We start from the raw sequence: 17,497 nt of genomic DNA on the forward strand, positions 1-17,497 counted from the left end.
GAAGCTTTTTGTTCCCAACTGGCAGTCTGGCCAGGTACTTCTCACCTGAGTCAGAATTAGGCTGGCCTTCCTGGTTATTTCCCTAATTTTTCAGGCCACATAGTCTGTCCTTTGTTACCGAAGTCTCATCCAGGGTTCCCCACTGTGCTTCGCAGATACCTGCTAAGTGCTGTACTTTAGATATATAGTTTGGTCCATAAAGAAACCAGAGGCCTTTCCCTCTTCTGGCTTGACACAGAAAAAAAAAATCAAACAGGTAGAGATTGTTACAAGACTTATGAAAGATTGATGAGGTTTTAGAACTTGTGAGAGCATTACAGCCAGTTTGCTTACTCCAACTGCCATTTCAAGATAGATTTAGAGGACTGATTTTATACAATTTGTTTACGTCCTGGCCATTGTGAGTTTTCATTCCGTGAGCTTGCTTATAATTTTAGAGAGCCCACAAAGTGATATCATTAAAAATTTTACAAAAGAATGGCTAATAGCCTTATATTATGTAATTTTGTCGCTTCTTCAATGTAAGAAGTTAGAACCTTAAATCTTTCAGTGTATATGGAAATTTTTACTACAAACCTTTGCTCTCAAAATGAGCTTTAATATTTTGGGAGTAGCTGTTGCACTACTCCAGAAAAGAATATTTGAAGCTAATTTTAAGCTTCTAAGGATATGTTAATTGGCTAACTACCTCACCTTACCAGAGGACTTAAGCCTTCCTTTGTTATCCTCATTGGAGATAAAGCTTCAGTTGTGTTAATACAGAATTGGAGACTAGAGTCATGGAAGTATTTTAAAAAAGAAACCTGGTAAAACATATCTTATTCCAAACAGCAATTAAATTGGTTATTAAAAAATACTGATATTTGGCCTATCACATATACAAATCTCAGGCAAAATTGATAATTTTACTCTTTGCATGCTTTTGTATTTCCTGTAAATTTGTGCATGCAACCCATAGGAAATGAGCTTACTGTATTTATAGGTGGTTCATCTAATGAAAAGGCTACATGTATTTTTGGATCACTTGTTTATTCTCTTCAGTTTCCCCTGCTTTAGCACAGATTATTAAATTACGTGCTGTAGCCACTGTTTTTTAAAAAAAAATCAAGCTTTTAAGTCATATACTGATAGCCAATGTATGGCTTATGGTTTACAGTTGATTAAAAAGTTTCCCTTTTTAGATACTACTAGCCCTCAAATTATACAATTACTCAATGCTATATGAGAGGCAGGTTTTCTACTTAAAATCAAAGTGATTTCAGTGTGAATTGTCTGACAACTCACTGTCCTTTCAGTGCTCTGGCTCAGACAACTAAACAAAACCATAGACCCAGCTCTTTGAAAATGGTAATGGAGTTGATAACACACCCTCTTGAAAAGAGGAAGACTCCATTTGCTTACTTTCAACTCCCAGCCTCTCCGTGCCAGCTCAGGGATTTCTAGTGAGACTAAATCTGGACAATATTTATAGGATTTGGCATCTCTAATTAATGCTTATGTTTAGGTAAATAAAGCTGGTGAGGGGCTAGAGAGATGGCTTAGTGGTTAAGAGCACTAAGTACTGTTCCTTTATAGGCCATTTAAGAACTCAAACTAGATTGCCTAGACCCCTTAGCAAGGGAGGACAATGATACCAGACAGATTATAGGCCTTACATAGGAACAGTTAGTCAAAAAATCTCATTTTTTATATATCCAAAACAGTAATGCTGGAGACAATAATTTGGTATAAAAGTCAATTTATAAATACAAGTGCTCAGTGTCCTCAATTTAATCCTCAAGGACTTATCTTAATAAATAATATTTTAACAATATTTTAGTAAATAAAAAAGGGGAGTTATCCCTGTATGCTAAAATATGCTCCTTTTATTTCAATTTTAAAATTTGGATGCCAAGAAACAATCTGAGTTTATGGCACCCTACAACTAAGCATACTTCTGCCTAGGTGAAATAGAAAGATCCACATGTTGGCATGATCCTGTTCAGATATTTTATATGGGGAAGAGGGAATCTTTGTGTTTTTTCTACAGGATGCTACAGGAGTGTGCCAGCTGCCCGAGTGGCTGGTGAGCCATGCTGATCCTGGGAGCATGAAGATTCAGCTCTCCTGGTTCGGGTTCCTGGAGTCATTCCTGTGTCCTTGGAGGAATATGGAAGATTCCCCCTCATCATTTGTCATCACAGAAATTTTGGCGTTGCTGCAGTCAGTGTTACCACTGCGTGTTCCCGTCCCACCACGGCCTATGCTCAGACCCTCTGTGCACTGCTGCTTGCTGCAAAAGACTGGACTCCAGCTGTTACCCCTGCCCCCCTCATTCCCCTGGCGACTCTTGCTGCCTTAACTGGTGCTATTGTTAAGCAAGCACAGTGAGTGAATTTTCTGGAGTAGTTGCTAACAATTGGGAATTCTAAATTTTATTACAGGAGAGGCTTGACTAGGCCCTTGGTGGTATGGCCATAACAGCTGAGGAGAACCAGATGAGGTGCCTACAACTTATCGGGAGAGGCTCAATTTCCACAATCTCTTATATTAATGCCATCTGGCCCTTGCTCTTTCGCCCCTGGGCTCAAGTGAGAGGAATGAGAAGATGACCTGATGTAGGTATCCTCAGGGACGGGCAACTTCCTCTGACCCTTGACCAATCTAAGACAGGAACCTTGGGGGCGGCAAGGTGATCCGAAGACAGAGGTGGCTACACGCCGTTTAAACGTGCGGGCCGGTCAAATGCTCCTCTGCCCAGTTTCTCCCCCAATAACACACACGTATAGCCCAGAACGGTGTGTTACAGCATAAGTTCATTCCTAGCCATTGGGGTGCAGTCCTAACTGCAAGAGTGGCTTGCCATAGCCAAGCTGGGCACTCTGTGAGGCATGTCTGATCTCTCTCAGACCACTACTTCGACCTAATGGTTTTTTTTTTTTTAAAGAAAAATGGGGGAAATATTATGTTCTGTTGCTCTGTAATACTAGGCAGAAATTCCATGTATGTAATTTTTTTCTTGCTTCAGAAATGGGAGAATCGGAACACATGTATGTACAGGGATACAGGATGACGGAGTACAATTTATGACATTCATTTCCTCCTTCCATTGTGTATGTCCCAAGGACCAAACCAAGGTTAACAGCCTTGGCAACAATTATCTTTACCTAATGAGGTATTTCACTCTTCCTAGTATATTTCATAATTTATTGTTGCAAGCCCAATTGCTACCCCATGCCAAAAAAAGGAATGTTTTCTTGCTGGTGTGTGCTATAATCTAAAGCATTTCTTTAGATTAAGTCATTGTCCTCTTTAATACCCTAGTATGATACATATAATATCTGTGGGCATGCAGAAACACATATACACACATAATTTCACTGACATACACTGTTGGTGCCCAATGCCCGCACTGACACGGTACCGAGAATCAGGCGAAAGCCTGCGGGATTAAAGAAACACACACACACACACAGAGGTTATTGTTAGCCATTCTCTTGTAAAATTTTTAATGATATCACTTCAATACACAAGCTTAGAGATATACATCCACAAACTCTCACCTACAAACTATATAGGAAGGTTTTTTATCAATGTGATATAAAACTAGAGATAACTTGGAAGGAGAAATCTTAACTGAGAAAAAATTCTTCATAAGATTGTCCTATGAAAACACTGTGGGCACTTTCTTGATCAATAATTTTGTTGGAGGGCCCAGCTCCCTGTAGGTTGTCCCACTCCTGGGTTTATTGTTCTAGCTTTTATAAAAACACAGGCTGAGCAAGCCATAAATATAGACCAATAAACAATCTTCTTCCCATGTCACTCTAACATTTTCTGCCTGCTTAATCACTGGGATATCTTCCCACCCTACCTGATGCTGAAAGACCCTCAGAGAGAATCTTCCTTCGGGAAGGAGATCCCCAAGCCCAACGACCAGGCCGAGTCCACTCGGATGCAATCAGCAAGAGGGTTTATTGGAAAACACAGGTACCTGCGGGCACACAGTGTCTTCGGAGGACTTGCGTGCCCAGCAGCTCCAGCATGGGGCTTTTATAGGGTTTGGGGAAGCAGAAGCGGGTGTACAGAAGCAGATGCATGGTTACAGGGACTTGATTGGTGGATTCAAATGAGGCGCGGATGCAGGGTTACGCAGCAAAAGAGTCCGGAATGTCAGGGGCTAGGGGCTTATCCCTTCCTGCCAGATGGCCAATGAGTCAGTTCCGATACCTCGGGCTGGTTCTGCATTCTTTCTTCCTTATCTTTGTGGTCTGTCAGTTTTAACGGCCGGGCAGGCCCCACAGGGCCTGGGCATGCCTGGACCTGCCCAATCCTGTTTCACTTCTGAGTCTGTGAATTTTGAAACTTACTCTTTTAACTTCATATTTTTAAACCCTAAATCTGTATAATTTTCTTTTCATTCCCCTCTTCTTCTACTAAGTAATTCTAATCTTAGAATTTTGATATCAAGTCTCGTATTTGGTCTCACCAGTTGTCCTAAATGACTGGTACTGTTGTCTCAGAACCATCACCCGCACAGCACCCACTCTATTTTTAACAAAAGCAATTAACCTGTTTGTCACACAGGGTCCAAAACTAAAACCAAGAAAATTATTAGTAATAGCCCATCCATATAGCAGAGAGTAGGGTAGTGATCCAGGGAGACCGAGTGAACCAAGACTCAAACCAACCTTGTTGAGCGTCTCTATCTTTTATAGGAGTCAAACCTATTAACTAGTTTCTTTAACACACATGGACCTATAATCTGAAGCAGAAGCAAAACTAAGAAGGGTCCCATAAGGGAAGATATAAGAGTAGTCATCCAAGGAGATCTACTAAACCAACTCTCGAACCATCCCTGATGTGTTTCTCTGTCTCTCTATCTTTTGTCTAACCTTTCTCTAAGTTTATTCATGGAGTCTTTAATTACTCTTGAATGGTCTGCATAGAAGCAACACACTTCTTTCAGTGTAGCACACAGACTCCTTTAAGGAATATCAGGTCTAATCTCCTATTCTGAAGGACTACCTCTGAGAGGGAGGTTAGGTATTCTTGGAGGTCAGCTAAAAAGTCTTTCACTCTTTTTATATCTGAGTCAATGGCAGTTCTGAATTCTGTATAACCCTTTCATTGCAGGGCAATGGCAGATGTCCTTGTGCTGCCCTTGTAGCACCTAGATAGCCTTAAGTAATTCTCAACTCTTTTTTTGTCTTACTAAGTCTTTAGCATCAGGATTCCAATCTGGGCACTATCTAAACCTACACACCAAGTTCATGACTAGCTTTTAGAACTTCTAAACTTATACAGATTATGATCCCTGAGGCACAGTCCCAAGAAGTGTTAGGAGTACTAACATATGCAATGTTACATCATTTGTAATAGAAATCAAGGCTATCCCCACACCTATCTTGATAGAACCCAGGGCAAACATGAAATTAAGTCTAGGGAGCTTTTTGAAGGTCTGACTTTCCCTCTAGGTCCCAGCTCTAAGCCCCAACAGCTACTACACGGTTGGTGAGGGCTGAGAATTGATGGCCGTCAGGGTGGTCAGCAGCACCAGGTACGTTCCTTTCCAGTGAGGCTCGAGTGTCTGGGCTCCGTGTCATTATATGTAGCTGTAGTCTCTGACCTGGAACTGATGAGATGTCTCGAGGGTCCCTGGGGTTTAGGCTGCTGCCAGCTGTGACCAGTCTTCTTTCCGTATCACCTGTAGGTCTTTTAGCCTGGCATATAAATCATTATTACTATGACATGTTGGTTCAGTAACATCATCTAATACAGTCAGGGGAGCTGAGGCCCCATATAAGATCTCAAAGGGGGTAAGGCTGAATCTGGAAGGGGTATTTCTTGTTCTGAAGAGAGCAAGACGGAAGGAGTGCCACCCAGTCTGTGCCAGTCTCCATGGTCAATTTAATTTGGTCAGGGTCTCTTTTAGAGTTTTATTTATTTACTCTATCTGTCCTGAGCTTTGAGGTCTGTAAATACAACATAATTTCTAATCGACTTCTAAATACTTGGCCACACCCTGCCTTACCTTGGCAATGAAAGTAGGGCCATTGTCTGACCAGATTACCTTGGGCACTCCAAACCTGGGGAAGATTTCTTCCAATATCTTCTTGATGACTACCGAGGCCGTCTCTTGCTTGGTGAGGAAAGCTTCTATCTATTCCTCGAAAGGTATCTACAAGCACTAGGAGATACTTGTGATCATATTTTCCTAGTTTTATCTCAGTGAAGTTCACTTCGACTTTTTACTAAACTCTCTAGGTCTCTTTGTCCTGTTTGCTTGCTAAGCATTTACTTACTGACATACCTTATATTTTTTACTGTCTCTCTGGCTAAAATCTTAAAGTCTATTATATATAACTTAACTACTTGGACAAACTTTTTATCTCCTAAATGAGTCCCTTTCTGTATTTGGCAAAGTGAGTCTTTTCTTTGTTCTCTGGGGAGTATAGCTTTCCCCTCAAGTGTGCCTTTAAGCAACTTGGGCCTTTTCTTCTACTGTACATTCTAAATGGGGCCATCCCTTTAGTCCAATCCCAGTTCCCCTTGGCTGTCTCTTGTAGGCCTGTAACCAGAATAGGCTCCTGTATAGCCATTTCCCGAGCCACTTTATGTGCTTTGTTACTGCCTCATGCCACTGAATGTCTTCCTTCCTGATATCCTGAGCAATGAATAGTACTCACAGTTGTTGGCTTCACCAGGGCATCCAAGAGATGGCAAAGGCATCTGTGGCACTGATGTGCTGGGGGGTTGAGGTTCAGCCATCCCAGATGACATTGTGTTGTCCACCATGGCAGCACCCACTTACCTCTGACCTTCATGAAGAGAACTGTTCCTGTCTGTAGACAAGGTAGCCTCCGCTTTCAGCAGGGGTCAATCAACCAGTCACAGAGGTCTTTCCTCCACCCATGGGCTTCTGCCAGTGCTTGACACTCATGTTGCAGTGGCTCCAGGTCAGGATTGGGCAGCAAGGTGACAAGATTGTCCCCAACCAGTGGAGAATCTAGTCCATTGCAGCTGACCAGTGGTCCCATCTTTTGGGACGTTCTATTCAAAGGCAAAACAGCAGCCACTCTATCACAGTTTAAGTCCTGGATTGGGTGATAATTGTCAGTGCCCGGCTGGCAGGAATGGTGTGTTCCAGGCTGAATGGCACTAAGCCACACATCTCCCAGCATCAGGTACTGGTGTACTGAGACAGGTCTTAAGCCCCACGTACACAGTCTGCAGATATGCATACACATGGCCTCACCCTTCAGCCAATGCAAGCCATTTTGGAAAGCAAATTTCTCATGAGCAAGGGATGGGGGCAGTCAGGGATGACCATGAACACTAGTTACCCGGCCCACGCCAAGGTCCACTGTTCTTCAGGCAGTCCATAAGTATTGTTTGTTGTCAGTAGCCCCTTGTACTCAAGGTCTTTGGATACTGGCCCACTGGAGCATAGGAGCACAGAGTGTTGGACCCTCCCCACCCCCCCGCATTCACACAACAACTGGGCAGGCTTTCCTTCTATCTTTGTGCATAGCCAGCACTCTAGGACCAAGAGGCTTGCCTTCGGAGCCACTGGAGAGGCCCCTCTTGTTCTTCCTGGGGCAGTCCCTGACCCAATGTCCTTTTTTTTTTTTTTTTGTATTAGGCACATCGATCTTTAGCCAGGAATTCTCTCCTGTTGCCAGGTACTGTCTTCCTAGGTTTTCTAACTACTGTGGCCAGTATATGTTCCTCTCTTTTCTTTTATCTCTCTTTAGCTTTTTAACTTCCTCTTCTTTTTGTCTCTTTCTTTCGTTTTTCAGTCTCTCTGTCTGCATCTTCTTCTACAGCTATTAAGTGTTGTCCTCTTTTGTGCACAGACCCTGAACCACACATCAACTTATTTTCTCTGCAACTTACAATAACTCTCTCAGTGATTTAGCTTAACCCTTCAAGTTTCTGTAACCTTTTCTTCATATCTTTTCCTTATCTTAGCCAGATTGGTGGGGCATTTTCCAGCCCCTAGGAGACCCACGCTTGGAGCCTGGGGGCAGACCCGGAACACTCCCTACCTTCAGGGGTATTGAAGTCAACAGTCAGGAGTGAGGGCATTCCATCCATGTCTGGAACATTCTTTCTGGCCTCTAGTAGGATTCTGTCTTTCCTCAGTGGTAAAGAAGATCTGTAACAGTTACTAACAAGCATCTCAAGTGGGATGGTGAGAAAACAAGAAGGGAATCTAGAGAATAGAGGTCCACTGAAGAGGACAAATAGCATTTAGTCACACAACTAAACCAGGAGGCCTTTTTTGGACCAAAGTACCATTGTAAAAATAAGCACAGGCTTTGTCTATGAGCAAGAGGCAGGCTATCTGTTACCAGCTGTCTCTCTGGACTTAGATTTTCCCTTAAGGAGTACCTCCCTTCATTGTCAGCTTGGTGGCTCTGCCTCTCAAGAGAACCAGCCTCCAAATGACACTAGGCTTCTAGTAAGAACTAATAACAAAAGGATGGAGAGATGGTTAGAACCTGGGTGCTAGATACTAAGCAGCTGACAAAAGAATTGTAACCAGTTCACCTGGGGTTTCCTGTCTCTTACATCTAATAAAGAGATTGTTAATACTATAGTACCAACTTTAAAAAAAAAAAAAAAAACCGATGGCTCTCTCCGTGTCTCTGAATACCAGGACTGCAGTAGTAGTCCTTCACCAAACTGTCTCAGTGGGCTAAAGGCCCATGGAAAAGAAAACATTAATCCTGACCTTGGCCACAGCCAAAGTCTGAATTCTAAATTTTGACTGGCAAAACAAAGTTTTTCACAGTTTGTTGTAGATTCTTTTTGAAACTATTTTAGGGGCTTCTCTGCCCCCCAACCTGGGGCATCTCTCCTTGGGGAGGAGGCTCAAGAGAGAAAGATAAAACTCCTCACAGAAAACAATTTCTCTCAAGCAAATTATTTTTAACTTTTAACTTAAGCACCAAGAGGACCAAGTAAAACTCTTTGACGAACAAAGCAAACAGTTTCATGATTTCAAACACCATCGTCAATCCAAATTCAAACACGAAACAAAAGCCAAAAAACCACTTGACAATATCACAGAAAACAAACCAGAGAAACAAGACCAAGACAAAGCATCCTATAACCAATTTCCACAGATACCTGGTACCTTCAGTACGTGACCCAAACTGCAGCTTAACCTTAGCTGCTTCTGGGATTCCAAACACAGAAACAGAACACAAACAATGGACACCAACATGTCCAGAAAACCACAGTCCGGTCACAAAGAAGACAAATGAGGAGTTAAAATTTCAAGAAGTTAGTCATAAACAAGGTCCTGACATGCCTGAGAGGGTGTTAGAGATAGGACCTGCCGGACCAGCCATCAGCCCCAAGGACATTGACCATTCGTAGCCACCCCCTCCCCTTCCTCCACTCCCCAGAAGTGTGTCATCTTCCTGAGTGAGATAAGCCACCCTACCCACACTGCCGAGCTGCTAGAGAGCACGTACTCCTTGCTGATGTCATTTCGCGACGAAAGTAGCCGTGCACCTTTTGAATTGACCAATCATGTGTAACCGTGCGAATGCCCCTTACCTCCCCTATATAAACCCCTGAGTTTGGGAGCTCGGGGTCGATTCCTCTGTCTCCTGTGTGGGATACGTATCGACCCGGGATCCCGCAAATAAAGCTACGTCTTGCTGTTACATCAAGATGGCTACTCGTGATTCCTGGGGGCACCCCACCCCGCGATCGGAGCGAGAGACGCGGCTCCCCGTTCAGGGGTACGCTCTTTCATTTGGGGGCTCGTCCGGGATCGGAGCGTGACCCCCCCGGAACCCCGAAAGCCACTTGGAGGTACGTTAGTGTGAGTGCTGGAAAGCGGCCGCTGTGCGTGTGTGAGTGTGTGCGTAAGTCTTGTAGTTTGTATTTTTCGGTACCGGTTTAAGGTCTTGGTGCACTGTCTGGGCAGAACAAGGTTTCTTGCCCTGTGCACGGGTGGAAGAAGGTTCCCCACCCCATAGAAAGCTAGCTTGAGAGTGCACTGTCTGGGCAGAAGGAGGATTCCTGCCCTGTGCACGGGTGGAAGAAGGTTCCCCACCCCGAATAGGCGCCTGTGAGTAGATGAAGGATTCCTACTCCGAATAGTCTTTTTCTTTCTTTTTTTTTCCTTTTTAGAAAGCGCACCAGGGGACGCCCCAATCGCGCAGGCTCTGGGACGCGTGAGAGACGTTCCGTGAGCCAGCCCTTCTCGGGAGGACCCGGCAACTGGCAGTCGAAGAGATCCGACTGTGACTTTTCATAATCAAGGAGACGGAGAGCTTCTCCTTCCCTGACAGTGGATTCAAGATCCAACGCTGTCCGAGATCGCGTTTGGCTGGATATTCAAGTCCAAGCGCAGGCGCGTGTGCACACACGCACTGTTCTCCCTTTTTGTAATTTCATTTTTGGTTTGGTTCTTTTTTCTTCTTTACCATGGGACAGCCCATGTCCACTCCATTGAGTCAAACGTTGAATCACTGGTCAGAGGTTAAGACAAGAGTCCAGAATTTGTCTTTGACAGTGAAGAAGGGACGGTGGCAAACTTACTGCTCCTCTGAGTGCCGACATTCGGAGTGGGCTGGCCGCCAGAGGGCACCCTAGACCAGGCAATTATTTCATCTGTTAGAAGAATTGTTTTTCATCCGGGGCCCAGATCTCATCCAGACCAGGTCTCTTATATCGTAGTATGGGAGAATCTGGCCTCTAATCCTCCCTTGTGGCTGAGGTCCTGGTCCCGGCCACCCCCTTCTTCATCCTCCCACATACTGGTAGCACAGGAGTCCCGGACGGAGAAGAAGGTGATCCCTAGAATTTACCCTGACATCGAGAGTCCCCTTGAAGAGGATGAGCCCACACCGTCGGCGCCCAATGCACCACCCCCTTATCGACATGACATTGATAGATCGGAAGGCCCTGCCGCTGGAACCAGAAGCCGCCGAGGGGCCAGCTCAGAGGGACCCCCCCTTGTCCCCACCTTCCCGCTCCGAGCTTATGGCCCCCCTGTCGATCCCCCTGACCTACAACCCTTGCAGTATTGGCCTTTTTCTTCTGCAGATCTTTATAACTGGAAAACTAACCATGATTCCTTCTCTGAGAATCCTTCTAGTTTAACTAACCTCATAGAGTCTCTGATGTTCTCCCATCAGCCCACGTGGGACGACTGTCAACAGATTTTACAGGTTCTTTTCACCACTGAGGAGAAGGAGCAGATCCTCCTTGAAGCTCGGAAACATGTCCCAGGGCCAGATGGGACCCCTACCCCGATGCCCAACCTCATTGATGCTGCCTTTCCCCTCGACCGCCCCCCTTGGGACTACAACACAGCTGAAGGTAGGGAGCGGCTGTCCACATACCGCCGGGCTCTGGTGGCAGGTCTCAAGGGGGCAGCTCGTCGCCCCACCAATTTGGCCAAGGTAAGAGAGGTGCTCCAGGGACCCACAGAGGCCCCCTCTTTGTTTTTAGAGAGACTTCTAGAGGCGTACCGGAGATACACCCCCTTTGACCCTACGTCAGAGGGACAACAGGCAGCAGTAGCTATGTCCTTTATAGGTCAGTCCTACCCAGACATCAAGCGTAAGTTGCAGAGATTGGAAGGCTTACAAAACTTTACAGTAAGAGACTTAGTTAAGGAGGCAGAGAAAGTGTACCATAAGAGAGAGACGGAGGAAGAGAGGAGAGAGAGAGAGAGAAGAAAGAAAGGGAAGGGAGAGAAGATGAGAGAAATAGACGTAGAGACCAGAACTTGACTCGTATACTGGCCGCAGTAGTACCTGAAGGGAACAGAAGTGTAGGAAGGAAGACAGGGAACCTGGGCAACCTACGCCATCGAAATGACTGGAGCACACCGGACTGGAAAAGAACGGGCAGAGACCAATGTCGCCTCTGCAGGAGGAAAGGACATTGGGCCAGGGACTGCCCAAACCAGAAGGAAAAGATGCGGGGTCCTAAGACCCTGGCCCTAAGGAATGAAGATGACTAGGGCAGTTGGGGCTCGTATTGCCTCCCCGAGCCTAGGGTAACTTTAGATGTGGAGGGAACCCCCGTGGATTTTCTGGTTGATACAGGGGCACAGTTCTCAGTTCTACAACATCCCATGGGGAAACTCACAAACAAGACTAGTATAGTAGTGGGGGCAACCGGCACGAAAATACACAAATGGACAACAGCCCGCCGCATTAACCGAGGGGCCGGTCGAGTATCACATTCTTTTCTAGTAATTCCTGAATGCCCCACCCCCTTGCTCAGAAGAGATCTGTTGACCAAGATGAATGCCGAAATCCAGTTCTCTTTAAGCGGACTGCAAGTGAAGTGGCACCCCCCCCCCCAGGCCGGTATGGACTTAACCTTTAAACTAGCTGACGAATATCGCATACATGAGAAAGGTAACAAAATGGACAACCCACAATGGTGGCTTTCAAGGTTCCCTGAAGCCTGGGCAGAGACAGGGGGGGTTGGGATGGCCTCCCAAGTACCTCCCATAGTAATCATAGTCAAGTCGGGTGCCACCCCTATCAGCGTACGCCAGTATCCTATGAGCAAGGGGGCAAGAGAGGGCATCCGGCCCCACATAAAGAAGTTTTTACAGCTGGGCATCTTAACCCCATGCCGGTCCCCCTGGAGCACCCCACTACTCCCGGTAAAAAAGCCGGGAACACAAGATTACCGACCCGTCCAGGACCTGAAGGAAGTTAATAAACGGGTAGAAGATGTACACCCCATAGTGCCTAATCCTTACACCCTCCTCAGCACTCTGCCACCAGAAAGGATATGGTATACTGTCTTGGATCTCAAAGATGCTTTCTTTAGCCTGAGATTACATCCCAACAGCCAACACCTGTTTGCCTTCCAATGGAAGGATCCGGAGACGGGACATTCTGGACAATTGACCTGGACCAGACTGCCACAGGGATTCAAGAATTCACCTACCCTCTTCGATGAGGCCCTACATCGGGACCTGACGATATTCAGGACCAATAACCCACATCTGACTCTCCTTCAATACGTTGATGATCTACTTCTGAGTGCTGAAACCCAAGGTGAGTGCCAAAAAGGAACTGAACAATTACTAGCTGAATTAGGCCGTTTGGGATACCGGGCGTCAGCAAAGAAGGCACAGTTGTGTCATACCGAAGTGACCTACCTGGGCTACATCCTCTGAGATGGAAAGCGGTGGCTCACCGAGGCCCGGAAGAAGACTGTGCTCCAGATACCAACACCTCAAACGCCTCGACAGGTGAGAGAATTCCTAGGCACTGCCGGGTTCTGCCGACTATGGATTCCTGGGTTCGCTGCTCTGGCTGCCCCACTCCACTCTTTGACCAGGTCAGAGACTGAGTTCCAATGGAAGCCTGAGCACCAAGCGGCTTTTGATGCCATCAAACAGGCTTTATTGACCGCACCCGCTCTGGTCCTACCGGACTTAACCAAACCCTTTACGTTGTTTGTGGGCGAGAAGGTGGGGGTGGCGAAGGGAGTGTTGACCCAGACCTTGGGCCCCTGGAAGCGGCCCGTGGCATACCTCTCTAAGAAACTGGACCCAGTGGCTAGTGGCTGGCCGTCCTGCCTTAAGATCATCGCGGTAGTAGCCACGTTGGTGAAAGACTCTGATAAACTAACATTAGGCTAGCCAGTGACGATCATAGCCCCACACGCCTTAGAGAGCGTTCATCAGACAGCCCCCTGACAGGTGGATAACCAATGCCCGCCTGACTCACTACCAGAGCCTCCTATTAAATGATAGGGTCTTGTTTGGGGCCCCCGTCATTCTGAACCCAGCCACATTGCTTCCTAAGGCAACAGAGCAGAAACCAATACACGTGTGTGCTGACATCCTGGCTGAGGCCTCTGGTGTCAGGGAGGATTTGACTGATGTTCCCCTGCCAGGCTGCCCTTCTTGGTACACAGATGGCAGCAGTTTTCTGGTGGAAGGAAAAAGAAGGGCTGGAGCGGCAGTGGTAGATGGGAAAAAGACTATTTGGTCCAGTGGACTACCGGAAGGCACCTCAGCCCAGAAGGCAGAGTTAATAGCCCTCACTCAGGCATTGAGACTGGCTGAAGGAAAAAATATTAACATCTATACTGACAGCCGCTACGCCTTTGCCACTGCTCATGTACACGGGGCCATCTACCGGCAGAGAGGACTCTTGACGTCCACAGGAAAAGAGGTCAAAAATAAAGATGAGATCCTCAGCCTCCTAGAGGCTGTACACCTCCCAAGAAAGGTGGCCATCATTCACTGTCCCGGGCACCAGAGGGGACAGGATGCTGTGGCAAAGGGCAACCGTATGGCAGATGCCACTGCCAAACAGGCTGCACTCGGGGCTGTGATCCTGCCGGTAGTAGGTAAAGAGCTCCGCCCAAACCTGAGAGACTCCAGTTTTCAATATTCCCCAGAAGAATTAGAAGAGTTTCACCATTCAGACTGGATCCGAGGCTTCTCTCCCTATGGTGTGGCGGAGACAACAGACGGTAAACAAGTTCTTCCAAACCAGCAAGGACGTGAGTTCATTGCTAATCTCCATCGTCTGACCCACTTAGGTACGAGAAAACTGATAGAACTCATGAAGTCCTCTGAATACCACATCCAGAGACTGCCAGACATAGTCCAAGAAGTTGTACAGAGTTGTCAAGCATGTGCCCTTGTCAACTCCAATAGACCCCCGTCTCTCCATGGCAAAAGGCTCAGGGGAGATAGGCCGGGGGCTCATTGGGAAATTGACTTTACAGAAATAACTCCAGCCAGATATGGTAATAAATATCTATTAGTGTTTGTAGACACCTTCTCAGGCTGGGTGGAAGCATTCCCTTCCCGCTCAGAAACAGCTCGAGTGGTAGCTAAGAAGATATTGGAAGAGATCTTTCCACAGTTTGGACTCCCCAAGGTAATCGGGTCTGACAACGGACCTGCTTTTGTTGCACAGGTAAGTCAGGGGCTGGCCAGTCAACTGGGGATTAATTGGAAATTACATTGTGCTTATAGACCCCAGAGCTCAGGACAGGTAGAAAGAATGAATAGGACCCTAAAAGAGACCTTAACTAAATTGGCCTTGGAGACCGGCGGGAAAGATTGGACAGCCCTCCTTCCCTTCTCCGTGTTCCGTGCTCGGAACACTCCTGGGAGGTTTAAGCTGACACCGTATGAAATCCTATGGGGCAGCTCGCCCCCTATAGGTGAAGTTGGGGGAGTACACGACCCGGACCCCCCTCTTTCTCAACCCCTCCTCACCCGCCTCAGGGCTCTTGAGATTGTCAGGCAGCAGGTGTGGGATTCGCTGAAGGAGACCTACCGGACGGAGAGCCCCGAGATCCCCCACGGATTCCAGGTTGGAGATCTGGTTCTGGTCAGACGTCATCGAGCCGGCAACCTTGAACCTCGCTGGAAAGGACCCTACTCGGTTCTACTCACCACCCCAACCGCTATAAAGGTTGATGGAATAGCCGCCTGGATCCACGCATTGCACGCCAAAAGAGCTCCCAAGACTCCTGAAGATGAATGGACTGTGGAAAGGACTCCTCACCCTCTTAAGCTTTGCCTTCGCCGCCGTCTCGTCCCGGGTGGGGACATCGAATAAGGATCCACATTCTCCCCAGCAGCTAACTTGGCAGGTTTTCTCTTCAACCGGAGACCTGGTGTGGTCCGTCACCGGTAAACATCCACTCTGGACCTGGTGGCCACCGCTGTACCCGTCCTGGTGTAAGCTGGCTGCGGGGGCACCTGGGTGGGGCTTAGAGCATCTGGACCCTGACGAGGTAAATGACATGCTAGATTTCTCACCACACATGTACACCTCCCCACGGTACGGAGGACCCGGAGCCGCGCGCGCTCCACTCCCGAAACCCGATGCCAGCTGTCGGATTCCTGGGGCTAGGACAGAACTAACTAAGACTCCCTTCTATGCTTGCCCAAAGAACAGGCCTCTTAGATCTGATATGTGGAAGTGTGGAGACGAATCATATTTTTTCTGCTATTATTGGGGCTGTGAGACTACCGGGCAGACAGATTGGAATCCCACGTCTACTTGGGGTTCCTTAGATATCAAGTGGGCTAAGAACAGGGTCGCCACCCTTAACATTACCTTCACTGAAATAGGGAGGAAGTATACCATAGGTTGGCTCGAGGGCCGACGCTGGGGGCTGTGTCTCTACGTGGCTGGGCAAGACCCTGGAATCCTGCTAGATATTAGACTCAAGGTAGAGCCCGTTAGCCCCAAAGCTATGGGTCCTAACCCCGTCCTCAAGAACCAGGGACTTCTCGCTAGGGACAGACCTAAAGTCACTACTATGCTAAAACCTGAGATGTTTGCGCACACTGAGGCTTTTGCGCCCACTGGGGATATAACCACACAGGACTATCTGGCCTCCCATTTACCCAGTGCCCAAGAACGCATGTTTAAGTTGATCCAGGGGACTTTCCAGGCTTTGAACCACTCCAACCCTAACTTGACTACAGAATGCTGGCTTTGCCTTTCGACGAGCCCCCCTTACTATGAAGGAATAGCAACCTACGCCAATTTTACAAAAGAAACAAACCCAGAAGCCTGCCTCCACACCAACAAGCCCAGGTTAACCTTGACTGAAGTATCAGGAGCAGGGACCTGCGTAGGTAAGGTACCTTCCACCCATAGCCATCTATGTCGCCATGTTTTCCCTATCAGCACCCCCTCTAGCACGACTTCCTATCTAATTCCTCCCCCAGGGTATTGGTAGGCCTGTAGTTCTGGCCTCACTCCCTGCCTGGCCGATTCAGTAATCAATAACATTTCAGACTACTGTGTAATGGTCCAGCTGGTCCCAAGAATCTATTATCATTCTCCAGGAGAATTTCTGTCTTTGTATGAACCTACCCCTAGAATCAAAAGAGAACCTATCTCGCTGACTGTGGCTGTACTCCTAGGCTTGGGGGTGGCTGCTGGAGTAAGCACCGGGTCTGCTGCCTTAATCACCGGACCCCAACAACTACAGCAGGGCCTGACAGCTTTGAATTCTGCTATCTCCGAAGATATTGAAGCCCTAGAAAAATCCATTAGTCATTTAGAAGAATCCCTCACCTCCTTGTCAGAAGTAGTGCTTCAGAACAAAAAAGGGTTAGATTTATTGTTCCTGAAGGAAGGAGGACTGTGTGCTGCTCTGAGGGAGGAATGTTGCTTTTACATTGATCATTCAGGGACTATTAAAGACTCCATGGCTAAACTTAGAGAGAGGTTAGATAAGAGACGACGGGAACAAGAGGCCACTGATAACTGGTTTCAGAACTGGTTCAATAAGTCCCCATGGCTCACCACCCTGTTGTCAGCTTTAGCAGGTCCCTTGGTGATTCTGCTCCTCCTGTTCACTTTAGGGCCCTGTATCATCAATCATCTCATAACCTTTGTCAAAGAACGGATTAGTGCCGTACATGTTCTTATGCTAAGACAACAATATCAGGCTTTACGAAGTGAGGAGCCCCTAAATACTGAGCCTATTGTGTACTCCTAGGATTAGAACTACTCCCCAAAAGGAA

At 47.0% G+C, this 17,497-nt stretch overlaps 1 protein-coding gene across 1 annotated transcript; it reads left to right on the top strand.

The window, feature by feature from the left end:
* Window positions 1-10,431: 10,431 nt before the first annotated feature.
* Window positions 10,432-15,569, top strand: Vmn2r82l (vomeronasal 2, receptor 82 like). Its single transcript, XM_039103365.1, is given in 4 exon segments — window positions 10,432-10,555; window positions 10,558-11,690; window positions 11,693-13,663; window positions 13,665-15,569. Coding segments are annotated over 4 exon segments (5,133 nt in total).
* Window positions 15,570-17,497: the final 1,928 nt, after the last annotated feature.

This window comes from Rattus norvegicus, chromosome 2 (genome assembly GCF_036323735.1).
Source record: "Rattus norvegicus strain BN/NHsdMcwi chromosome 2, GRCr8, whole genome shotgun sequence".
In the NCBI taxonomy this organism is placed as follows: domain Eukaryota; kingdom Metazoa; phylum Chordata; class Mammalia; order Rodentia; family Muridae; genus Rattus; species Rattus norvegicus.